At 34.2% G+C, this 27,276-nt stretch overlaps 1 protein-coding gene and 1 long non-coding RNA gene across 2 annotated transcripts; both read right to left on the bottom strand.

Moving 5' to 3' along the window:
• Nucleotides 1–1,047: 1,047 nt before the first annotated feature.
• Nucleotides 1,048–27,276, bottom strand: LOC124448366. The gene is made up of 3 exons (XR_006949037.1): nt 27,266–27,276; nt 26,608–26,614; nt 1,048–1,198 (listed from the first exon to the last, which is right to left on the bottom strand). It is a non-coding gene; the product is annotated as an uncharacterized LOC124448366 (long non-coding RNA).
• Nucleotides 11,357–14,089, bottom strand: LOC124448362. The gene is made up of 4 exons (XM_046999370.1): nt 13,878–14,089; nt 13,591–13,655; nt 12,617–12,814; nt 11,357–11,697 (listed from the first exon to the last, which is right to left on the bottom strand). Exons 2-4 carry the CDS (start codon nt 13,646–13,648, stop codon nt 11,477–11,479), a joined length of 477 nt encoding a protein of 158 aa, XP_046855326.1. The 5' UTR covers nt 13,649–13,655; nt 13,878–14,089; the 3' UTR covers nt 11,357–11,476.

Genomic DNA, 27,276 nt, shown 5'->3' with positions numbered 1-27,276 from the left:
AACAAACCTAGACTTGTTTGATGCCAAATAGAAGCTGATTTGCCGCTTCGCGTGTATCTCGCGTGGACTGTTTTATTTGCGTGGCGGATTGTTTTGCAAAAACTGCTAACTTGGGAATAGAATGCTAGCCTAAATGCTTTATTTTTTTCAAAATCGTTAGCAAAATTTGGTTATTACTGTGTTAAGATGCATTGTGGACGTTTCAAGACATGTTTTGTATACGTAACGCTGTATTATATAAAACATAAAAGGGAGAACACACTTCGAAATATGAATTTCTCATACGTCGTCGAAAGACCAAAAATTTATGATAAAACTGATAACAGGTAGTCTGTATCTTTGAATGCTGTGCAAAATACACACAATCCACTTAATATAACATGTTTCATAACAATTTTATTGCTTTCAAAGTTAGACTTGCTTTGTAAGAATTTCACATGCTCTTTTTGTAATGTGTGAAAGTGATGATTTGAAATTTTGAACTGTGGGTGATTGTTGGTTCTTGTCATTTACTTCTCCCACTTCTTAAGAACTGGTGGAAGATTTGACATGCATTCATATTTGTGTATTGAGCATTTTATCAGCAACTTCATGCTTATAAATAAATAGCCAAGTGTACACTATGACAAGTATTGCTAATATAACCTGCTCTACATAAATGCTAAAAAGCAACCCTCATCTTCAGTGGTTTTAAACAGGGTTTTAAAATGATTATAAAGCAAGCAAAGCTATATCCTGTATCAAAATTTTATAGTATATCATATTGATTGTAAAATTAGTTTTTTCTTGTAATACAGATGATGATAAATGTATATGTAATATATTAAATTTTAGGATGTGTGTTTAAAATGTTTGGTCATATTTGTGAAAATATATGATTCTATAATATTAGACTAATAATCGTTTTCATACTTGTATTACAATTTTTACTTAAGTGTTTCAAAAGTTATGAATATGGAGTGTCAATTGTGTTTTTGTCTTTTTTTTTAAGTGAGTATTGACCCTGTATTAATGATAACACAATAATATGGCATGACAGTTTTTTTTAAAACTAACTCAAAATATTTTTTTGCTAACTTTTTGAAATATTTTGCAAAGTGTTTTTCTTTTTGTTTATGCTCTAAACTTTCAAAAAGGACTGGGGCGAGCTAATTTTGCTCGGAAACACAAAAATTACCGAAAAACAGCGTTTTTTGCCCTGACAGCTTCATTTTTAAAGATTCAAACAATATTTTAAGGATAGACAAGTGTGTGTTACATCCTTTTAATGAAAAAAAACGAGAGGTGTCAGTTTTGTATTCAAGTTATAAGGCATGTTTTCACGTGCCAAAACAAAGTTCGCTTTTCATCCTTCTAAAAAGAAGCTTAAACATGTACAAATGTCGTTGAAACTTGTTTTATATTAAAGTCCAAACATTGTTTAAGGTTTTTAGACATTAAGCTGGCTCGAAGACCACTGTTTTTTGCAAAAAATCCGGCAATTTCGAAGTGATGTATTTCGCTTCCGTACCCTCAATGGCGGTGCTCATGCAGGCTTCAAAGATGGCGTCCAAGTTAGCCTCATTGAGCTCTATAAAACCTGGAGGGGCAAAGGGGCCTGGACCCCGTGGTCAAAAACATGGCGGTAATGGCGGATTTTGAAGGTCAAAACTTCCACTTTAAAAATTTTTTTCAATATTCACTCCCTCCTGATTTCTAATACTGTTTGTATGAACGAAAACAAGTGAGAAAAAAAAATAATTACGATACCGACAGCATATCATGTGAAAATAATGCTTCAGCATTGCGTAAAAAACACAGTACAGGCACACATCAAAATAAAGAAGATCGACGGTAGAGAAACGCATATTTTGGATGTAACATTTAAGTTATTTTATGACATTTTAGCCTTTTAAAAGTGAAAATCAAACGGCATTCTTTACTAGACCTGTCAATCTCGTCAAACTTATACATTATTTCATGCTTTTGTGTGTTTGACTGTTTGTAGACAGTTTGGTGCACCTATTTTTCTTGCTTCAAATGGATAAATCTGTGTAAAAATGCTCCTAAGGAAGCGAGAAAATGTTTGCTTCAGTCCTACGACATAAGTCAACTGAAAGTTTACCATGGATAAGTATCATAAGTGTATTGTCATTACCTGATAAATCTACTGAAAACTCATAAAGAAAGTATGTTGAACTAGAAGAGCTACAAAAAAGAAAAAAATTCAAAACACCATGACACTGTTGCTTGGTAATTTGTATTTTGTAAACAGCTTGGCAGAATCTTGGATCTATTACTGAACAGAATACATTAATTTTCCATTGAAGTTACAAACTTGGAAACTAAAGTGCATTGGTTTCTCTGACAAAAACACTGTCTATTGCTGCATGAAGGCAAAATAGTTATTTGACAGTGTAGGTGAAGAAATTTATCAAGTTCTATAGATATTATTGTGCATTACTTACAGTTTTTTGAAATTGTAATATATGTCATGAACAAGACATAATTTTTCAAAAATGCTAACCCCTTCGAGCACTACTACTCTTCTATTTTGCTTAAACAACTTACAGCTACCAATACTAATTATTTATATGTACAAACTAACATTTGGGAATTAAATGATAAACAACTTGGTAAATCTTTGTATTTTACATCAAGCCTTTGAATTAGTTCCTTTTATCTCTTGGTAAAAAAATATTAATGAAGGACTTACAAATCAAGTTTCTCGAAAATAGTATTTTGTACAAAGAAACTAAATAATTGGAAAGGTCACATGTTGAAGACAGACTTTGCTTCTTTGACTAGGTTGCTTGACCATGAGCAAATTTAAATTTGTTTACAATTTGTTTAGAGAATTCTTTTTATTGATTTCTACTAATTCTTCATAAGACACAAAGAATTTCTTTGCCATCTATTTTTGCTTCTTCTACATTCAACTTCATTGTAACCAATGCATCCGATGTGAATTTGTGGATCACCTGGAATCATACCAAGTATGGATTTGATGAGATGAGACAATAATATGTTTAATTTTTCATGCATATTAATGATATAATCATAAGCTACTGTTGAACAAAAATTTCAAGGTAGAAACAAATCTTAGCACATTATTCAACACACTACTTTTATCTTGGTTTTGAAGTAGTAACCTGTTTACTATAACAATAAATACTTCATTTACAGAAACGCTAAGTAGTACTTTAATACTGTTTGCATAAATCCAACTTACCAATCCCATTATAATTGTCTACACTATACAGTCAGTCAAATTGAGCAGGCAAACAGTTTAATAGTTATTTTTATTATACAACATATACCATAGTTCTCATTAATTTTGCATGGCACTGCATTCAATTTCAACACAACCTTCCCTTCATCTTTTCAAAAAAAAACATGAACAAATTATGCCCCATTTTTGGGAGGTAAACTCAATTCAAATCAGGAGAGTTTAGCTTGATGCCTTGATCATGATACAAGATGGATGCAAAACTCGATAAAAATTGACAGCTTCGCCACGTCTGGCGAGCGATTAAGTGAAGAACAAACAAGACTGGACCAAAATAACTTTAAATTAAAACTTAGTAGTAAAAACACTCTTCAAGTATCGTGTTAAAAACAAAATAGTAAAACTAATACTGTGCTACTTACCGGAGTCAAGAAATGTTCCCTTTTCTGTCGCTATTTCAGCATCCGCAAACCACAAAAGTTGGCAGTTTAATAAATAAAGTTTTAAAAGTGTTTATGTTAGGAAAATAAATAGTTTTGATACTTTCTATACTCGCAATCGTGGTGGTCGAATCAGGGTGGGCGACAAAAATTTTATTTCATGAGCCCGCGTCTCTCCGCTGACTTTGACCACCAAAATCCGCCTTTTGACCACGCGGCCGCGCGCTAATAATTTATACTAATTTTGTTGACGTTTCCTCCAGTTATTATAGAACTCAATGGTTAGCCTTCCAGTTGTTGAAGAGTTCATTGGGAATGGTGTTGACTGATAATAGGGGTGGCCGGACGTATAAGGGAGTCCAATTGCTATCTTACAATTGGTTCATTTGAATTTTTGTTTTATTGTGATTGGATTGACGGATTTCGACTGATAGCCAACTGAACTAACATAGTCAAGCTCACTGTCTGAATTGAATGTTTGATCGTTTCATAGTAATTTTTATAAGCATGATAGAAACTAAACTACAATCAGATGGAATTTATGGAAATCTTTTACAAATTGATAGGAGCAATTATAGAATACCCGTCCAATTTCTAAAGGCGCCCTTTTAATTCTGCGGATACGTGGATACGCAGTGACGAGTTTAAAGAACGAGGCATAAGATAAGAGGACTATTACCTATATAAAGAAAGTTAGTTGAAGCTACGTTTTTTAGTGGATACGCGGATACGTGGATACGCAGTGACGAGTTTAAAGAGCGAGGCATAAGATAAGAGGAGTAGTACCTATATAAAGAAAGTTAGTTGAAGCTATGTTGTTTAGTGGATACGCGGATACGTGGATACGCAGTGACTAGTTTAAAGAACGAGGCATAAAATAAGAGGACTAGTACCTATATAAAGAAAGTTAGTTGAAGCTATGTTTTTTAGTGGATACGCGGATACGTGGATACGCAGTGACGAGTTTAAAGAACGAGGCATAAGATAAGAGGACTAGTACCTATATAAAGAAAGTTAGTTGAAGCTATGTTTTTAGTGGATACGCGGATACGTGGATATGCAGTGACGAGTTTAAAGAACGAGGCATAAGATAAGAGGACTAGTACCTATATAAAGAAAGTTAGTTGAAGCTATGTTTTTAGTGGATACGCGGATACGTGGATACGCAGTGACGAGTTTAAAGAACGAGGCATAAGATAAGAGGACTAGTACCTATATAAAGAAAGTTAGTTGAAGCTATGTTTTTAGTGGATACGCGGATACGTGGATATGCAGTGACGAGTTTAAAGAACGAGGCATAAGATAAGAGGTCTAGTACCTATATAAAGAAAGTTAGTTGAAGCTATGTTTTTTAGTGGATACGCGGATACGTGGATACGCAGTGACGAGTTTAAAGAACGAGGCATAAAATAAGAGGACTATTACCTATATAAAGAAAGATAGTTGAAGCTATGTTTTTTAGTGGATACGCGGATACGTGGATACGCAGTGACGAGTTTAAAGAACGAGGCATAAGATAAGAGGACTATTACCTATAAAGAAAGATAGTTGAAGCTATGTTTTTAGTGGATACGCGGATACGTGGATACGCAGTGACGAGTTTAAAGAACGAGGCATAAGATAAGAGGACTATTACCTATATAAAGAAAGTTAGTTGAAGCTATGTTTTTAGTGGATACGCGGATACGTGGATACGCAGTGACGAGTTTAAAGAACGAGGCATAAGATAAGAGGACTATTACCTATATAAAGAAAGATAGTTGAAGCTATGTTTTTAGTGGATACGCGGATACGTGGATACGCAGTGACGAGTTTAAAGAACGAGGCATAAGATAAGAGGACTAGTACCTATATAAAGAAAGTTAGTTGAAGCTATGTTTTTAGTGGATACGCGGATACGTGGATACGCAGTGACGAGTTTAAAGAACGAGGCATAAGATAAGAGGACTAGTACCTATATAAAGAAAGTTAGTTGAAGCTATGTTTTTTAGTAGATACGCGGATACGTGGATACGCAGTGACGAGTTTAAAGAACGAGGCATAAGATAAGAGGACTAGTACCTATATAAAGAAAGTTAGTTGAAGCTATGTTTTTTAGTGGATACGCTGATACGTGGATACGCAGTGACGAGTTTAAAGAACGAGGCATAAGATAAGAGGACTATTACCTATATAAAGAAAGATAGTTGAAGCTATGTTTTTTAGTGGATACGCGGATACGTGGATACGCAGTGACGAGTTTAAAGAACGAGGCATAAGATAAGAGGACCATTACCTATATAAAGAAAGTTAGTTGAAGCTATGTTTTTTAGTGGATACGCGGATACGTGGATACGCAGTGACGAGTTTAAAGAACGAGGCATAAGATAAAAGGACCATTACCTATATAAAGAAAGTTAGTTGAAGCTAGTGGATACGCGGATACGTGGATACGCAGTGACGAGTTTAAAGAACGAGGCATAAGATAAGAGGACTATTACCTATATAAAGAAAGATAGTTGAAGCTATGTTTTTTAGTGGATACGCGGATACGTGGATACGCAGTGACGAGTTTAAAGAACGAGGCATAAGATAAGAGGACTATTACCTATATAAAGAAAGATAGTTGAGGCTATGTTTTTTAGTGGATACGCGGATACGTGGATACGCAGTGACGAGTTTAAAGAACGAGGCATAAGATATGAGGACTAGTATCTATATAAAGAAAGTTAGTTGAAGCTATGTTATTTAGTGGATACGCGGATACGTGGATACGCAGTGACGAGTTTAAAGAACGAGGCATAAGATAAGAGGACTAGTACCTATATAAAGAAAGTTAGTTGAAGCTATGTTTTTTAGTAGATACGCGGATACGTGGATACGCAGTGACGAGTTTAAAGAACGAGGCATAAGATAAGAGGACTAGTACCTATATAAAGAAAGTTAGTTGAAGCTATGTTTTTTAGTGGATACGCTGATACGTGGATACGCAGTGACGAGTTTAAAGAACGAGGCATAAAATAAGAGGACTATTACCTATATAAAGAAAGATAGTTGAAGCTATGTTTTTTAGTGGATACGCGGATACGTGGATACGCAGTGACGAGTTTAAAGAACGAGGCATAAGATAAGAGGACTAGTACCTATATAAAGAAAGTTAGTTGAAGCTATGTTTTTTAGTGGATACGCGGATACGTGGATACGCAGTGACGAGTTTAAAGAACGAGGCATAAGATATGAGGACTATTACCTATATAAAGAAAGATAGTTGAAGCTATGTTTTTTAGTGGATACGTGGATACGTGGATACGCAGTGACGAGTTTAAAGAACGAGGCATAAGATAAGAGGACTAGTACCTATATAAAGAAAGTTAGTTGAAGCTATGTTTTTTAGTGGATACGCGGATACGTGGATACGCAGTGACGAGTTTAAAGAACGAGGCATAAGATAAGAGGACTAGTACCTATATAAAGAAAGTTAGTTGAAGCTATGTTTTTTAGTGGATACGCTGATACGTGGATACGCAGTGACGAGTTTAAAGAACGAGGCATAAAATAAGAGGACTATTACCTATATAAAGAAAGATAGTTGAAGCTATGTTTTTTAGTGGATACGCGGATACGTGGATACGCAGTGACGAGTTTAAAAAGAACGAGGCATAAGATAAGAGGACTAGTACCTATATAGAAAGAAAGAAGTTACGTTTTTAGTGGATACGCGGATACGTGGATACGCAGTGACGAGTTTAAAGAGCGAGGCATAAGATATGAGGACTATTACCTATATAAAGAAAGATAGTTGAAGCTATGTTTTTTAGTGGATACGCGGATACGTGGATACGCAGTGACGAGTTTAAAGAACGAGGCATAAGATAAGAGGACTAGTACCTATATAAAGAAAGTTAGTTGAAGCTACGTTTTTTAGTGGATACGCGGATACGTGGATACGCAGTGACGAGTTTAAAGAGCGAGGCATAACATAAGAAAACTAGTACCTATATAAAGAAAGTTAGTTGAAGCTATATTTTTTAAAGATTGATTCTAAAAAGCAATTACAAACATATTTGCAAAGAAAATAATTAAGAATATATCCAATGTAATAATAAATGCGCTTTCAAAAACTCTCCAAATTTAAAATTTTATCAAAGAATTTTGTTGTTTTTCGATACCATTGGATAGTTAGTGTATCATAGGAATTTTGTAATGTGTGAGGCGATGTCTTTGAATAACTTTAACAGGTAGTTGAATAATGACTCATTTAAGGAAGTTATGTAATAGGAGCGTCATATAATTTGTAATATGATTGTTGCCTACAAATGCTAGCAAAGGAAATAGCCAGCAATAAGCAAACTAATACCATGAAATACGCAAAATGTATGGCGCTGAGGAAAAGAAAATGTTGGGATTCAAGTAGCGGCAAGGAAGGAAAAGCAAAAGAAATTCAAACAGATTTATCATTGCTACAATGCGAAAGTGTTGCAACGCAATGCGGCGAATGGATAGGAAGTTATCAACGAAAAGCAAACCAAGGAAATGTTTATTGGACATACGACAAGCTTAAAGACGGCGTACTTACCAGTAGAAATTGTGTGATAAGTTGGCTAATGGAAAGGAAGTTGATCGCTAGTAATCGGCTATGCCCTCGTTGTGATAGCGTTATGAAATTGGTCGAGTGTGATGATAGGTCGGACGGTTGTAAATGGGAATGTAGAAAGCAAATAGGAGGTAAACGACATAAGATTGAGTTATCTATTCGGAAAGGTAGTTGGTTTGAGGGCAGTAATTTAACGTTGGAAGAAGTTCTCAAGTTGACATATTGGTGGTGTAGAAATGTTAAACAGGAAACAATGAGATTTGAGGTAGATGTTAGTGGAAATACAGTAGTTGATTGGGACGTTTTTGTAGGGAAATTTGCGAGTTGAACTATTTTGAATGCAGAGAAAAAATTGGTGGTCCAGGTGTAAGGGTGCAAATTGATGAGAGCAAATTTGGGAAACGAAAATATCATAGAGGACATAGGGTAGAAGGACAATGGGTATAGGGGTAGAAAGAGGGCAGTAGAAGACAGGAGTGAGAGAATTGCCGATAATTGGATAAGGACAAGGAAGGAATCAATCGGAAGTGGAAGGAATGGAGAAAACGGTTGAAGGACAGGAAAGGTAAATATTTCATACAAAATTGAAGGATTAGAAACAGCAACATAAAGTCAATTTAAAGAAAATATATGTTATGAGTATTCAGATGTTGTGTTGAAGCGTAAAGCCTATTGGAAGCCCCGAATAGCTATTCTTGGCCTGTATATATGGCTCTGCCTATGTTAAAATTAAATATAAGATTTTGATGACTGCATATCCGCATATCAACTATAAATTGACTTCGCAGTGACGTTGAATTTTCTTGTATTTAATTATCACTGACCGCATAACCGTGTATGGACTGCTGACCGCGCATCCGCGCATCCGTTAACTGCATCCGCATAACAAACGGATAACTGCATCCGTTAACTGCATCTGCATCCGTTAACTGCATCCGTTAACTGTGACCGCGCATCCGTTAACTGCTGACCGCGCATCCGCGTATCTATTAAAAATTGGATTTGTAGTAAGTGGACGGGTATTCTATAATCTAGCCAATTGATATATTGACATGAATACTGCTGTCCAAACTGGGAATTTTTTCAAGAGGGTGAAAAATTTATGGATAAATTGTAAATGCTTGGCAAAGACGATCTCGCGAGCGACATTTCAGTCATTGATGTTCAAAAGAAAGCCAACATTGTTTTTGAGTTTTATCAGCAGAAATTTACATCCAAAATCGTAAGTAAAGGACAAGTGAAGTGTATGCATGAATGTAATATATCAAAGTCAATTTATGCGAGTGTGTGATGCGATTTATGTCAATATGGCGTATGGTAAGCAGATTGATGGTTCTAAAATTGTTGTTGCCGATAGACTTTTAGCTATGATTTCTTTAGTGCTTGGGAAATCGTGGCCGTTATATGGCAGCGAAATCCTACATTCCTGCAAATATATTTCAATGGACAAAAAATCTGTAGCCATAAGGCGCCATACTATTATTTACTTTATCATAAACAAATGTTTGGGGCTTTTCAGTTTATGATCATTGATCATTCAATCATTGGACAGTTATACTACATATTGTTTAAGATTTGAGAAAACTAACATTGATTACATGAGAAGCTGTTTACTATAACCTGTGATATTGAGTCTTCTGATCCATGAAGCTTTTTATTTTGACAATTTGACTGAAATGGTATTAAACCTGAGTATTTCACATGGATGAAATGTTGTCCCATGTCACATATTGTCCCCTTTTCTAACTGAACACCTCATGTAGAGATGTAAAGGTGTGTTAATCTACGGCTCATACCAGATTGTTTGCCATAAATTCCAAAGGACTAGGCTATTGGTGTATGAAAAGCATTTTCTATAAAGTAAAAATGTCTTTCTATGTATGTGCAGATAAACCTTGAAATTTGGCAAAACAGCAAAGTATTTTTCATGATCACTAGGTAATTTTTCTGATGATCAATATAATTTCTAATCTAAATTATTTCAGATTTACATTTAAACGAGCTTTGATCATATGAAAAGATATTTATCATAACCAGTAAGCATGACACATGAACCAATTTTAACATTCATGTAATTATATAATTAAAGACATGTTGGTTACATTCTGTTTGTATTTGCAAATACAATGATACTAGTGATTGCTATATAGCACACCTTGCATATACTTATAGGAGATAATAGTCTAGTGAAATGCCTAATAAATATTTATGGCATTAAGCTGTCCTTAACTGCAAATTTTCACTCCAATAATTTTTGCTTAATCTTTGGCAGAAAAAAATTTTGAGTTTTTTCTCATAAGGTGAATTTGCTGGCACTGATGTGGAGATGGGTAAAGGGTTACAATAAACTTGCATGGTTTGAAGTCTGAGCTTTTCTATATCTATGAACTGTCACTTGTAGTACCAAATTTCTAACTTAACTCATTACATAGAGGTTTGATGGGGGTCTCTAGGGGGTCTATGCCTGACAACTTGGTAGAAATTTTAAAGACTATATCTGTTTTGAATAGCATTATTGTAAAATAAATTTTACGTTCCTAGACATGCTAATGAGCCATATATTTGGCATGATAATGAGCCTAAATATTTGGCAAAACATTCAAGTATTGTTCACTTCATTTTTTGAAAACAAGGTAAGCAAAATGTGTTGTTTATACGCAAAAACGATGCCCACAAAATACATTTTGTATTGCTTTAAAACGCTAAAAATGGCATTTTCAAGGCTTTGAAATTCAAAATTTCTCAGAGGAGAATGCCTTAGACCCCCCCAGGTGCGGAGCGCCTCCGACGTTTTATGACTGATGTTTGAAAAATCCTAGATCCGCCCCTGGTCATTTGGTTTTAATATCGGTGTCGGAAGTGAAACTTAAAGTCTCTAATATCATCCCAGTACAATTTTACGCTAATTTTGCAAAAGGATTAACAGACTTCCAGAAGTGTGTAAGGTTGGGGCTATGGCTAAAATAAGGGTTGGATTTATGGTTAAAGTTAGGGTTAGGATTGCTGCAACTGGTTTTTCAAAAAATGTCTGGATTACTCTTGTAGACCGTATTGCTCGGGGAGCACGTGTCTCCTTAAAAATGAATTCTTATAATAACTACAAATTAAACTCCTTTAAAAACACACTAGCCAAAATTAAATAAGATTACAAGAGAATATATTTTTTGAACGCCCTTCCAGGTTTACATAACTAGAAACTAAATTAAGTTTTCCCAATAAATTCACGACAAAGAACTCAAAATAAAGTGTAAATGTCTACATCCATACAAGTTTGTCCACGATTGTCGCTTTCTGTATAGCCTGCCAGATCTTCTCCGTACCAAACTCTGAATTTTGACCATTGTACAACCATTTGTAGCCTGGCACATCGAATGTGAGAGATGATGAGTTCTCTGTGTATCCAGGTAATTCATACCAGTTACCAGTGCCGGGTGTGACAAAAGTTGGTGAGGGGAAAATGCGTTTGTTTCTCGTGTCTGAAAACAAATCAAAGATTTTAAACATGCTGATTCCGTTTGTTTCTTGCTTTGTTCAAGTGATATTTTCAATTTCTCGAAGGTGCAAGGCTAAGAAGGTACAACTAAGTAAAAAGTAAAGTTGAAGTTCTCCGTATAAAGGACCTATATAGTTAGTCCAAACCCGTATACTCATACAAAGAAATTAAAGTCGTTTTATTTTCTTTGCTGATCCATTGTCACGCGCGTTTCCTCTCAACTTCATAAGCCCATACCTATGTCTGTGATATGGGACTATATGCAATATTGAAGAAAATCCTGCCCCTGCATACGTCACGTCCGTTTGAGCTGTCGCAAAATTTATTCTGTTTTATTCAAGCGCACTAGAACGGCTTCCAACTCAGTTCTGCAATATTAAATTTCATCATCCCTGATAAAATGAATTTTACGGCACAAAGTATAACAAAATATACTAAAGCTGCATAACTAATTAGATGTCTGCAAATTGAAATTCTCTAGTTAATTAACTTTGAATAAAGCGGTAGAATTTACGCGGAGACAAAGATTGTGACGTATGCGTGACAAGCTTTTCGTAGATAGTCAATAGATGTATACGGCATGTATGAATCTATGACGAAGTGTAGTCTATAAAATGCAGTGATTAAAAAGTGTTGCATAATTCAAAGTTTGCTTGCTCTGATATTTTGTCACGTCCGTTTCTTATTAATGCCTTAAAGGGCACAAATGATCTGTTTCTTTACAAATAACAATCGATTTTGAATTTCTGTACTTAATGCTGTAAAAAATTAGAAAAATTTTCCAACGCACGCATGCTTAAGAAAATCTTGAAATACTAAGTAAATAACATAAATTGTAGAAAATATCTTTTAATTAAAAGCAACGAACGTAATATAATATTAGAAAAGTTTCATCTTTTTACCTGTGATTATCATGTTGATTGTTTTGCCCGACCCATGACAACCCCAATTCGTGTTTGTCGTATAATGGCAACCAATTTTCCCGCTGACATATTTCAATCTCACTGCAATTATGAAGGTTGATGACCCCGAGAATGTAAATTCTTTGTACTGATCATTGCTGGGTTTTACACACAAATTGGACGCGATTGTGTTCCAGCCTGAATGTAAAAAGTGGTTGACATAAATAAAACCATTCTCTGTCGAATACCTCCATAAATAATCATCAACAGTTTAAATCTTTATTGTATTAAGAACAAGTCAAAGTTTATAAAGGATGGTTTGACAGTTATAAAATCATGCGCTCAGTATTGTCAGGCATTTGTTAAATGATGTTGAGCGATGTGTGCAAACTGGTGCAAACGCGCTTAACACGTCGAGCCTTAAAATGATAATGCATATGATCATGGTATAAAATATTTCACGACGCATTTCAAACGCGTATCGACAGCTGCATATTCGGTTAAGTGACAAGTGAAAATTCAAGTTCTATATCTTCCGAAGCTATTTTATCGCTCTGTGCGTATGCTTTAGCTCAACATTCTTGAGTGCAAAAGAAAATGTTGAGAGCTGTTCGAAGAAAGCTCTCAAAACGCTCAATAGCACTTAACACCCTTCAAGGGGATGAGACTACCATGCATGTTGACTGAATGCTCAGTCAGCATTGAGAGCGTTTTCACGTGGTTTTATAGATTGGACCATATAGCTTCATGTGAGTTTTATATATTTCTGCACGCTGATGCCCAAAACAAACATAAAACCTGAGATTAAAGAATAACACCAGCATAAATCTTAGAGAAATATGAGTGCCTAAATTTTATTTTCATATGGATAATAATAACTTACTACCATCTATAAATTACATCGTGAGATTATTCTCGAAAAAGTGTGTTTACAGTAAAACGAAAGAAAAATTTTACTATTGATTTTGACGTACCTGCAGATGCTAAGGATGTTGTAATTGCCAAAGTGAAGAAAATAATTTTGAGCATCATGATGTCGCTGAAACAAATTACAAATTACTATTGTTAATTCAACACATAATCATTCAGTACTAAATTAAAATTAAAATATTTAGGATTCTCCAAACTTCGTTTGAAGATGCATTAAAATACATTCTGCATAAATGCTTCTGCATTGTTCCACAAAGATATCTTTAAGCACAATTCAATTTAAAAGCTTCATTCGTTAGTTTTAATTCAAAAATTTCGATTAAAATTTTACCTTTCAATGTCAGTTTTGTAACTGTTTTTCTTAAGATTTTTCAAAGATACTTTTTCCTGCTTTGAATCCGTTTGATTGAAAATGTTCTTTAATTGCTCTTATTTATAGTCAGAAAAATTGCAAATGTTGTGTCATGCGCATGAGAAAGAGGATATAGTTATAAGCTATATGCTTGACATCGAGGAAGTTCAAATTCACAAACTACATGAAAAATCAGAGCATTTGTAAATCTTATGACCAATAAGAAATCCTTATAGTCATGCATGACATAAAGGAAGTTCAAGTTTACAAACTACAGAAAAAAGCTGAGCATATGTAGCTCTCATGACAAAAGAAAGTGCTTTTATGTGACAATAAGGAAGTTGATGATTACAAGTTGCACAGAGAAGGATGGCACTTTTGAGTAATACTTGTAGTAATACTTATACGTTTGCATTATATCTGACACGATTTATCTTAATGATATAAATAAACTTGATAAACTTATTCAACGAATATTTCAGTAATGCATTAACTTAGCAAAGGTCATTCAAGCTTGTGCTTGTCCTTTGGCGATTCATGGTGCCCGTGAATTTTTTTCAAACCATGAGACACAAGCTTATTGTTTTGACAATTTATCAACACTATTGAAAGAGGATATAGCTATAAGCTATATGCATGACATCGAGGAAGTTCAAATTCACAAACTACATGGAAAATCAGAGCATTTGTAAATCTTATGACCAAGAGGAAGTCCTTATAGTCATGCATGACATAAAGGAAGTTGAAGTTTACAAGCTACAGAAAAAAAGGTAAGCATATGTAACTCTCATGACAAAAGAAAGTGCTTTTATGTGACAATAAGGAAGTTGATGATTACAAGTTGCACAGAGAAGGATGGCACTTTTGAGTAATACTTGTAGTAATACTTATACGTTTGCATTATATCTGACACGATTTATCTTAATGATATAAATAAACTTGACAAACTTATTCAACGAATATTTCAGTAATGCACTAACTTAGCAAAGGTCATTCAAGCTTGTGCTTGTCCTTTGGCGATTCATGGTGCCCGTGAAGTTTTTTCAAACCATGAGACACAAGCTTATTGTTTTGACAATTTATCAAAACTATTGTTTTGACGCGTCAGCAGACCGGAACAAGATAGCTCACATGTTTTCATGTTAAATTTGATAAGAAGAGATTAGAAGACTAAGTTAGTGAAGGCAATACTTTCATCCACATTTTATGTGTATCTATTGGTATAAATTGAATAGCGTTTGTCAGTTTGGAGAACGTCTTAAGGATTTAAAACTAGTAAGAGTTTGGAAAAATTTCACGAAAATCACGAGAAGCCTGTAGAAACTAAAAAAACCTCCATTTATAGAAAGTTCTCATTAGCAAAAAGTAATAATTTTATATGCAGAAAGCTTAAAGTGCCACGAGTGGTTTAAGGCAGCTCCTTTCAACAGATATTGCCCGCGCATGGAAGCATAAAGTCTAGCCGAATTCTGTCGTTCCAGACTTATGGGAGGACAGCAAGGTCAATTAAAAGGAGCACTATTGCCAGGTTTAAACAGCCATAAAATGGAACATTTGACAATTTGAAAACTTTTATCGATACGATAGAAATCACACCTAAATTCAAAGTTTCAAATAAATTCTTTTTTGCTGGAATAGGCATTTTAGGTCAGGCAGCAAGTCTAAGATATTTTGACTTTAGAGTTGATTGATAATATTGATACATTTTGACTGTTGAGAAGTTTCTTTTTTAAATAATATATTTTTTTGTAATGAAGAAAACAGTTGCAAATCGTTTATGTTTAATGCAAAACTCCAACTTAAATTACGTCGACAAAGCATTGAGTTGCATAACTAGTCACAAAAATATGACATATATCTTTGCAAGGGCACATGTCACTGAAGTTTCCTCTCGACCTAAAATTCTTAAGGATGGAATTACAGAACTTTTCTCATGATTATATTTTTACGCTTCATAACGATTTCTTTAAGTTTGAGTTCAATTTAACAGAGTTAAATCGATAAATTAGGTTGTAATTGATGTAACTGACTGACAACAAAACGAAACATGGCGACTGATTCTCCAGTAAATCTTTATGGACTCTTATTGGTGAAATTTTTTAAGCTTATGTGTCCTTCATAAAGACAAAAACGTCAGTTAATGCTCATTCCATAGTATAGATTAGATATGCATCTCTCCTTAGAAAATATTGCTAAGTGCTCATGTTTAGTATCGGTTCCTTGGTAATCTCAGCACGCCAATAAAGCTGTACATACTCCAAAACATGCAACGAAATGAATGCTCATGCTCAACGATTACCCCCTCTACTTGGGTGTACAGATCACTAATTAGTTGTGAGCATAATCTGGGAATGGAAATTCTTAAAATGTAAACATTAATTGCCTGATTCCTATTTGAAAGTTCTTTTGATGACCCATGCATAAATTTTATCAATAATTTCGTCATTTATGTAAGTTTCGAAAGGAAAACAGATTTAATTGCTTTATGAATTTAATTAATACAGCGACACGGAGAACTGTGAGCAGATTGAGCAGAGAATTAGATAAACAATGCGTCGCCCTCTGTTTCACATGCATTATGAGTGTTGATTATTATTGTTATGATTTCAAGTTAATCTACATCAAAGAGACTACATTTAAGACTGCATTTAAAACTCGTATAAAAATATATTTATTCGCTTTATCCTTTATGTTTTAATCATCAAAAAACAGTGACCAGTTTGTGCATAGATTATAGATAGCCAAAATACAATTGTGTTGCTTCAAGTTTAACGAACTATTCGACCAAGAAAAATATCCTTCATGTTTGTGATGGCTATCAAAAGGTCGGGCTTAAACAATTATACGAGGAAGCGAAACAATTTTTGAAAATTACGTTGTTTATGGTACATCCAGTTCGGACATAGAGGTCAAAGATGTGGAAATCGGTCGGATGTGCTTTTGGCTACCCGCAAAAATTACTTTGAACAGCATTAAATAACTGCTCAGCGCAACAGCTCAGGATATCATACTACAAGCACGAGATTATGCATATTTTCCTGCGTCAACTGCCAAGCCTAGCGTCCTTAATGGGTTAGGAGTCCATATTTGTAAGGCCCCTATGTGTGAGATGAGTCTGAAAACGCGAAACTGCCTAAAATAGACGTGTCCCAGCCGAATATGGGCATGCTTTTGTAAAAATGAGTGTGGTACAGTCTGCAGTAAAGCGCGAGTTCTCCATAAGCTTGAGACAGCGGCATATGCTGCATGTGCCATGTGGTCCTTCCGGCACAGCTCACAACTGTCAATAAATTGAGAAATTCCTAAATCGTAAGAGGGAATAGTACTCAGAAGACATTATTTGTGAATGCACAGATCAGGTTTTGGCCAGCATTCGGATATTTTTTCATTTTTTTCTCGTCAATTTGTCAAAATTTTGTTCTGCCTCTTACCTTAAACTAATAGCAAACTCACGCCAAAAGTGTTGAGCGAGTGTTGTTATTTTTGTAAACTTTAAGATGGTAGTGCGCGCGACTAGCCATGTTTCATAAATTTGCTTTATTTACCACTTAAAAAGAATAAGTGGACAATTCATCAACTTTGGTTTGCAGAAATGATATGTTTCTGTTAAAAGGAGCAAATGGTTTACACATATTGTAAAATGATGTTTGAAGTTTGGCATTATCACTCAATACTACTAAGAATTAAGGAAACTATTTCCCATAGTCAATATAAGAACAAACTGCTTTTATTGAAGAACTCGCAAAAATTAACATAGAAAACAAAAAAGTTATTAATATTTTGCCATGAATAGAAACTACATTGACTTAAAATATTAATTAGTTTTTTGGATATAAACTCGCATACAAGTGTGTCCATGATTGTCGCCTTCGCCATTATTGATCAGATCTTCTCCGTACCAGATCCTGAGTTTCGAACACCGATAAAAGGTCTGAGTAGATGGTGAGGTAAAATCGATGTACGAGGAACCCGCGTTGAATCCAGGCAAATCATAATACAAATAGGAGTCAACTGAGACACTCGACGGGGGAAAGATTCGATTATTGTGTACGTCTGAAATAAATGAAAATGGTTCAAACATTTAGGATACGTTTTTTATTGTTGCGGATGTTCATTAAATTTTGAGTCGCAAAGGTTAAAGTAACGTACGTTCGAAAACCTCCGAATAGGAACAACTTATAATTTGAAAAATAACATTTTTAGTAGCAGAAGAAATTCGAGAGCACTTCCGAGAGTCGCTCTCTTCAACTTTTATGTTGTTTGGGTCATTGAATAACGGTATGACGCACAAGAAATCTAGCTATTTAAACTCACATAAAAATCAAATTGCAAAGAAAAAGGAAAACATATTTATATGCCTAGCGAATAAATAGCCACAGGCTGTGAAACATATCGAGTCAATTATTTACATTTCCCTGAAAAAAAGTATGCCTACATAGTTTTTGCCGGGTAAATATTCAATGCTCTTGTATAGGATCCATTATAAGCATTTGGCGAGATAACTTGGTTCGCCTGGGAGCTGTTTACATGAGCCCGGTAACCGGGATTCAGCGAGGTGTGAAATGATTTTGAGTCATTGAAAGATGAGGTTTAAAGGAGTAAAAACTGTAAACGCAAAACTTACATCATTTCTTAAGCGTCATAAGTCATTTTAGTCGTAATGTTCAAATCAAGCTAAATTATTTGTTTTCATATTAAAGGTTTTGTGAATTTGCAAAGTCAGAGCATTTAGAAATTGCTCGGTAAGTTTTTTGATGTGAAGTATTCAATCTTTTCCATTTGCCAAAATGATTAAACGCCTCGCTGAATCCCGGCTACTTGGCTCATGTGAGCAGCCCCTAAGAGAGAAAATACGTTTACACTTGAAAACCTATTCCACATACTGATCTTGGACAGTATTACTAGGACTACGAATGCAATGCTGGTCCTGAAATGGCCTACAAGGTCAGTCCTAGCTCAGTCTTAATCCGTTTACTCTAGTTGCATGGTCGGTTCTAGGTCATGTATAAGTCTGTTGTGCAAACGCAGCTATATTCAAACAATAGGGCAATCGAATTAAAATGTGTTTACACCGCAAGGACTTCTGATGAAATATGCTAAAATAATGCAACTCGAACATGAAAGACAAAAGTTATCCGTCAATGCGAAATTAATGAGCGCTTTTAAAGCAGTTTCTTTCATTTTGATTTTTTTAAAGGCTTTCAACGTTATTTTAACGAGGAGATTCCAATCTAAAACGATGAGACGACGTTTGTATTATAAACAATAACAAACCGAACAATCAAGTCGGCTTTTGTATTTAGACGAGAGACTAGTTTTTCCCAAATTTCAACAAAGTTTCTTATTCTCACCTGTAATAATCATATTTATTTGTCCCCCATGTGAGCAGCCCCAGTTTGATTGCGAGTTGGCACGGCATCCAATTTTCCCGCTTGTATGTTCCAATCGAATTGTCTTGTATTTCGATGAAGTTTCACCACAGTACATAATTTCTCCGTATCCATCATCCTTGGAAGATATGCAAATATGATCTGTAATTTTTCCCAGCCTGGAAAAAAATTGTAGACAAAATATAAGTATAGACTGGACTGAATAAAGCGGCACCATACTAACCGGTCATCCTCCATTAAGCGCTCATATGTCGCACTGTCACGCAAATTTTATAATATAAATATTATTTTATTGACTTTTATTGAACGGCCAACTCTTTGACAAAATGCTGCTGCCTTCTCCAAAGTCCCAAACTTAATTTTCATTGTTTTGAAACTGTCTTAACCGTTTCAAAGACAACAGCGCATACAGGTAAAACACATATTTATATCTTTTTTGGAAACTAGTCAAAATATTTATATTTGAGCAGTATGCAACAATAAAGTAAGATTCATGTCGACTTTCCGCCAGTTTAAGATCTGATATTTTCATTTTCCACCTTGTTTTCTACAAAACCTGTAAACAAAAAGATAAGTCGAATATGATTCATTATAACGTACCTGCTGAAGCCAAAGATATCGTGCAGGCCAAAGTGATGAAAAAGATTTTGAAATGCATGGTAACGCTGTTTAAAAGAACAAGTTTCAACAGTTAACTTATTATACTTATTTGTTTAACCCGAAAAGAATTATTGACGTTACTTTTTAACGTTTGTATTGTGAATATTTATTCAAGAAATTTTTAAGAGATTCGTCTTACTGCTTCGACTCCCTTAAGCTGACTAAAATTTCGTTCAGTTGGTGCTATTTGTAGTATTGAAAATTATAAGCAGTCTTTTTACATTGTTCCAAACTAAGACAAGTATTTCCGTTGAGAAGAAAAGACTCACTAATTAAAGCTTTCTATTACATCAAGTACCACAAAGTGGAGAACTTTCTCTTGATATTGACTTTACAACTGTCAAACACCTTCAAAATGCAAAGTCAAAGCTAGGTTGTACGGTGTGTTGATTTTTTGAATAAAAGCTGCATACTTTTGTTGAAATAAGTCGGATATGGCTTTCACACTGCTTCTTCATGTTAATCAACTACAAAAGCCTTATCAAAAACGTACACTTTCCATCTGATACTTTCAACGTACATAACACAAAGGGATAGAATGTGTTAAATTTCTTTAGAGCTATATGAGGAAAAATGGTCTTTCAGAAAATATTTTTGATGAATGTCTTAAAAGAGCGTTTTTTGAGTCGTAGCCCAAGTAAAATAATTAAGCATGCACGCACTGTTGATTAAGTTAAACCAAACAATCTTTGTGTGTAAACATATGCATATAGCTATTCTTATTACCTCTTTCATATTTTCTGTTTTCAATGTCCCTATCCCAACTCATAAGATCACTAAAATAATCAGAGATGAAGAATCATATTGAACTGAAATTCAAAAAGTACTGTTTGTATCCAAAATATTTATTATTAACGTAAAAATTAAAAATAGCTCATGATTCAGTTCAACTTCGGTGCTCAGTGACAAACAATAGTTCATCTTCATGCATTTATGATTTTGGTTGGCACTACGTCAATTTCGAACAATGATTTTGCTCTTGCCAAAAGTCATATTTAATTTTGTATGCTCGCCAAAGATGATATTTTACTTTTTTTTTATGCAACAAAAGTTCTTCGTTTTCTGATTGAAAAACAGCTCTTAATTCTTGCAACAGTTAAACTTGTATACTAGTATTGTGATGAATTTATCATAAAAACCACGAAACTTCATTCTTATATAGAAATCTTTTCACAAAAATTTGACGTTGATGTTTGGAATGCATGAAATCGTATACTATCCAAATTCCTTATAAGAGTAAAATGTATCTCTAAACAAACGCATACCACTTATTTGTGAAGAAAAAAATCTCTCACAAAAATTTAAGAGAATGTGAACATTGTTTGTATAGATGTCTTTCTCATAAAATTTCTAGTTACTACATTGAAGTTCTCCATTACTTATTCATGCTTTAGTCATAGATCATGCAATGAATTTATATGTTTGTAAATGTAGATCGTCCAGGTTGGTATAGTCCTGAGAAGGACTGTTTTTGTTGTTGTTAACTGATGTTTTGACAACCTTAGCGGTAGTCATCTTCAGAGTCAAATTAGGAGTAAACGTCAGGTTAGCCGTATTTGTTATCTGTTTCTTAAGTCATTGTATTGTGTGTACAGGAATTGGTGAAATATCGTTACAAACATGTAACGATACGCCTGGGTTCAAACCATTTACTTTATTGCAATGAATCTATGATAAAGAGTCATATATTGGAAGTCAAACAGAAAAATTACAGATATGTTTTGAATATACTTTATAAAATACTTCAGTTATCCTTTAGTGCACTTTGGCAGATATTAGTTAAGTCATCCCTCATGCTTCAATGATTAAACAACTGTTTTGATTACGTATTATATCTGGCAGCACAACGCTAAATTTTGAATTAGTGCTTACTTTTCTTATGTCATTAATAATACCTTCTTCCAATTTCATGTTTACTAGTTTGTATACCAATATTTTAAAACAAAGCATTAAAAAAATTGATGCTTAAGCTTCAGACAAATTGGACCCTATCAACAAAATTCAGTTCCAAATGATTACTTTAGGTAATGTTTCATAACATTTCAAGTACGCCGTTTGAATGAGTTTCCGTAACACGACGTCAAAGTCAAACGATGAGGTTAATTGAATATTCCGGAATTAATTTGATTCAGACGCCGAATTTTGCCGCACATTATTCAGAAATTCATTTCATCACACTAGGTATGGAACGATCTTGACTGTGTTTGATGTTCAAGGTCATGTTCAAAATCTTACCAATTGAACTGCTTTTAAAGTATTTTATAATTTTTTAATATGTACATACAGCACAACATAAATACAAGAATGAGCAGGTGGATACCAACTCACAGAGCAATTATGATAAACATACTTATTGAGAGTGATGGTATGACTTATTAACTGAGGGAATGAGGGATATGACTTGCTAACTGACATTTGAGGTAATAACTGAGAATGAGAGGGAAGGGTAAGACTGCATGACTAACTGAAACAGTACTGATTTAATTTTTCAAATTGAAATTTCAATGTAAAAATCAAGATGCATCTCCTTGCGTGCGTTGCAGATAACTATTTGACGAAATACAAGTTAAATGAAAAAGATCTTTGTGCGTAAATACTGTTTGCCTAGGAGTTGTTGTTGTCCACTTCATATTTCCTGTTTTTAATGTCCTGTCGCCAAACCAACAAGATCACTAAAATAATTCATAATCAAGAATCATATTGAACTCAAATTTGAAAATTACTGTCTAGTTTTTAATGTAAAAAATAGCATAAGCTAATGACTTAGTTCATCTTCAGTGCTCAGTGACGAAGATTTGGTGATCATGTCATGCATCGATGGCTTTGGTTAGCACTTCGTCAATTTTGAGCATTGATTTGGTATATATTTTGCCAAAAGTCAAATTCAACCTTGAATTACGTATTGCATGCAGGAAGATTACATGTCATGTTTCTATGCTTTGCGTTTATGCCTTATATCAACTTACAGCAGGGAAGCATTATTATTGCAAGTTTATTTGATATTTAAAAACCTATATGACTTGCGACCGTTGATTAAATAAATGTACAATAATCATGCTAACCGTGTAGCACGCTGAAATGTATAACCCACTCCTAAATTCTACAAACATTTGTTCAAATCAATTCACTCAAAAACTTTGAAAAGGTGACTAGTTCATAAAAAAGTAGAGACTAGAGAGCCTCACCCACCCGGGGTTGTGATCAGTATAGCCTTGTTAAAAGATGAAAGAAGACAACCAAACTAATGATCGCTTATTGTTTGTGTTGTGTCAACAAGCTTTTTGAAATAGAGTATCTTAAAATTATAGAGTGCTCTGTGTTGTACTTAATGATAGTTCTTGACTAATCACGCTTTGTTAGTGACAGCAAACTATTTAGACCGCTTTAATATTATGGAGAGTTTTATGTGTTGTACATTATAAAGCATGGGTCATATAAAATCACTCTTTAATACATAGCTGTAGCTCTTTATCAATTGACGTTAACTTCAAAACCACATTACCTGTGCGTTAAAAGCAGTGACGTCCTTAGAGTTTGGGCTTGTCAAAACAAGCTTTACCGATGTTTCCTGGCGTGTATTATTGCATGTTAAAAATAATTCACTGAGATTGCATTACTCATGATTACCATGAAAAGTATTCCATGATATTGTTAATGTTAGCGTTATAATTATTCCAATTACTTCAGGTATTGTTGCAGCAAATTTCAAGTATGCCTTATGAATCAGTTTCCGTCAGACAATGTCACACCGCACGCGCCGCCACAAATTAAATTTGCCGATATGAATTTGATTCAGACGCCGAAGTTTGCCGCACATAATTCAGGAAATTGAATTCATGTTATGGCAAACACAACATGTGTAACGGTCTTCACTTTGTTTGATGTTCAAGGTCATTGCAACCTCTTGACTACACATTAAAATTGCTTTCTTACATCCTGAATTATAGATGTATTCCATCGAAGACTCACACACTTTTATTCATATCTTTTATTCACAAATTCTAAATACAAATCTAAGATATACTAATAACGTTTTATTCATTTTTCTATTCAATTCCATTACCAAATGTGAAAAATACAGTAAGATTAGAGTTCATCATGCGATTTTGAGTTCTGCCGTTGGATCAACTACGTCACTGAATTGGTATGCTTGTAGGTGTCTTTGATTTTGTTCCGCCACTCAAATTTATTGATTTATCCCAAAAAGCAATATCTTGTGACTGTCTTGACAAATCGGTCATTGATACATAGCCAGCCCTTTGGATCTTCAAGGTGAATTTCTACACCACATTAATATCCCCATTTTTTTGAGTCGATATAGCCAGATGTTGTGCTTTTCACGATCTAACTGATCTTCACCAAGGTCCTATGTTTTAATACGTAGTATTGAGCTGTATATGTAAAACTGAGTAAATTCAGGCAACACCAACTGCCAGCATTAGAGTATAAAGCACGTTATCTTAAAGTTGTTTGCAAAAGTCTCCTGGCTAACAATGTTCACCCGGTTCACATTAGAGTTACGTTTTAGGAAATCAAATCGGTTTTTTTTTCATAATGCGTTTGGCGGTGCATTTTGAAAGCATGAAATTTTACAAATCGGTAAACACAAACTGCTTTAAAGTAGTATGTATATAACACAACATATAGATACAAGAGTGAGCAGTTAATATGTAATTTGAATAGAGCTGGATTAAAACATAGAATTTATGGCATTCAGTGCTAAATAATATAAGTGGTCCAAAAAAAACAAAACAACTGCAAGCATACTGACCCAATATTTTAAAATTGATGCAGCGCAATACAGTGATCAGGAGCATGACATGTAATCTCACCATAGTTAGGTCAGTAAGCACTGGAGTTGAACTGAATTCTATAGCTAATTTCTAGCTCGTATATTCGAAGTTTTAAGTCTTTAGCATGAAATTCTTCATGATTGTAATGGTCTAAGATTTCTACAAGAATAGTCAAGCAAACATCATTTTTGTATCAAGCCTTTCATATTTGCACAATAGTTTCGTCACAATTCAGTGATTGCACATGTAAAAATACACATTTTGATTTCATGGAGGCTTTCATCATAAAGATATATCTATCATCCTTAAAATCTCAACTTTCACAACGTAATTTATGTTGTGGTGCCAATTGCTTTCCGGGACATACTGTACATTCATAACGTGGAACTTATCAAAAGGCTATAATTGACTTCGGAATATAGGTGAGCAATGCTTACAAGCTGCACATCATCTCCAAATGCTCCACAAAAAGACGTACTCCAAACTTAAACATAATTTTAACATTATACAGTTACAAGCCAAATAAAGAATAATCATTCATGGTTGTGCATCAAGCAAGGCATTTGTCTCAAGACGTAAATGAACTGCAGAATAAACAGCAATAATAGCAAAGGCCGATAGCTACATTAAATAAACTTTTGAATATGAGATAACAATTCCAAATGTTGTATACTTTTGCATTTATACAGAAAACTGACAATTTGAGTTTCACAGAACAAAATACACTTGCAATAATATACCGACCCAACGCCATAAATTGATTCAGTGTCAATACTAAGAATGAAAGTATCACATGAATTGATATGTAAAGACTATTGGATAACGCATGCATGAGGATCGCTCAAGCCGTAAGTAGACAAGGGCCGCCATTACTGTATTACCCACTTTACTGCATATTATATAAGCATATTAGTGTGTTCAGTACAATAATATGATTTATTTCAGTAAATTTTGTCATACGAGTGGCATGAAAGATGTTTCAGGGATAGAATGTTCTAGAGCAATCCATAAAGAAGAGAATACATTGATTTAACACTAAATATACCGTTCAATTTGGACTACGAATGTCACCAAACGTTCTACACTTCTGTCGTTTGGCACTTTGTTTACCAATGGTCATAGATTGTGATGTGTTCATGGATGAGAATTTATGATTATTTAATAATACTATTTTATATAATCGTTTGCTAATTCTTTGCCGGGGAGCGATGCCGTGGCGTGGTTTCTTTACAAAGAACCAAGATTGCTCATTACACAGTATCTTAAGTACAATAATGTTATCGTCAAAAGTGGAGAAGTAGTGCAGCTCTTTCAAAAATGATTAGGATTTTTTGCACCCAAAACAGTTGTTGCAGACACCATGAACAAGTCCTTACTGTGGAAGTTCTTTATTCTCTGCTGCCGGCAATCTTAGTAAACATTTTATAGTTTTTGTAATTTAATTATAAAATTTGAAGATGGAGAATCATAGTCAAAGCATAGAACAATTTGACATTGATGATAGTGGACACATTATTCCTTGCAATGAAATTGCTTCCTTTGATGTAATTTCTTGAATGTGTTTATAGGCTGCTGTGCATGATTAGCTATGTTGTTAAGTGATATTTGAACAACTTTTAAGTTAGCAAGTGTTTTAAAGATTTATCCAGGTTTCCAACCAGTTCAATGAAAATATTGCTTGGTTTCTAAATTTCTTTAAAGCAATAAGGAATCTAGTAAACCAAGATTTTTTTCTACAATTATCAGTCTGATGTATTTGGCTCATTATGACTGATGATATAATTGCCTCTTTAAAACTGCTTGTGTACTTGCATTTGAAGACTTTAGATGTACCTCATCAAGGAATAGTTTACAAGAAGTGGTTACTTGTACTCTCTGGCAAAGATGCATGCTACTTTAATGCAATAAATAAGATACCAGTTTCTTTATACCATAGTTTTATAGTGCCTTGAATTCTGTTAACTTGAGAGTAGTTGAACAATGCTCAATTCCATCATACACATTGAATCTAGGAAAACTTTGCAGCAAGATGGACTTTCATGTCCTGTTCCTATTCAATTAGCCATTTTAATCTGTTTTGAAGTTGTAGTTGTTTCTGACATTGGATTTTGTCAAGTTTAGTTAAATATTGCCATTGAATTTTCCTTTTAACATTTATCACAAAAACATCTTTTTAGAAATGTTATTGACAACCTTCATGCATGTGATAAACATTCAAGTTTTACAATAAGTTCTCATTCATGTTTTGAGCTAGCACTGATATGTTGCAGACAAGAATAAAGATCTAGGAAAACTTTACTCACAAAATTGATATCTCAATGTTTATTTTCCATGTATAAGAGCTATAAGTTGAACATGACTAATTAGTTCATAACTCCAATTACAAATAAAATCTGGTTACATTGGTAGAGATTTGATATCAATTTATGCAGAGTTTTGTTGATTACATTAACAGTAGCGATTCAAATATATTTAAAAAGCAGTCTGGTAGTTTTGTTTTCATAACTAAAATGTCTTTGCATACCTGCGTTGTTA

Source organism: Xenia sp. Carnegie-2017, unplaced genomic scaffold (assembly GCF_021976095.1).
Source record: "Xenia sp. Carnegie-2017 unplaced genomic scaffold, XeniaSp_v1 HiC_scaffold_23, whole genome shotgun sequence".
NCBI classification, from domain to species: Eukaryota; Metazoa; Cnidaria; class Anthozoa; order Malacalcyonacea; family Xeniidae; genus Xenia; species Xenia sp. Carnegie-2017.
Note: the sequence above shows the minus strand (reverse complement) of the source record. Positions and strands in the feature narration are given on the sequence as shown.

What these genes read in the sequence shown, in the direction of transcription:
- LOC124448362 (XM_046999370.1), bottom strand. Translation starts at nt 13,648, where the DNA reads ATGATGCTCAAAATTATTTTCTTCACTTTGGCAATTACAACATCCTTA. An exon ending in AACATCCTTAGCATCTGCAG is followed by an intron (nt 12,815 to 13,590) that starts GTACGTCAAAAT and finishes TTTTACATTCAG; the next exon opens with GCTGGAACACAATCGCGTCC. An exon ending in AATCAACATGATAATCACAG is followed by an intron (nt 11,698 to 12,616) that starts GTAAAAAGATGA and finishes ATTTGTTTTCAG; the next exon opens with ACACGAGAAACAAACGCATT.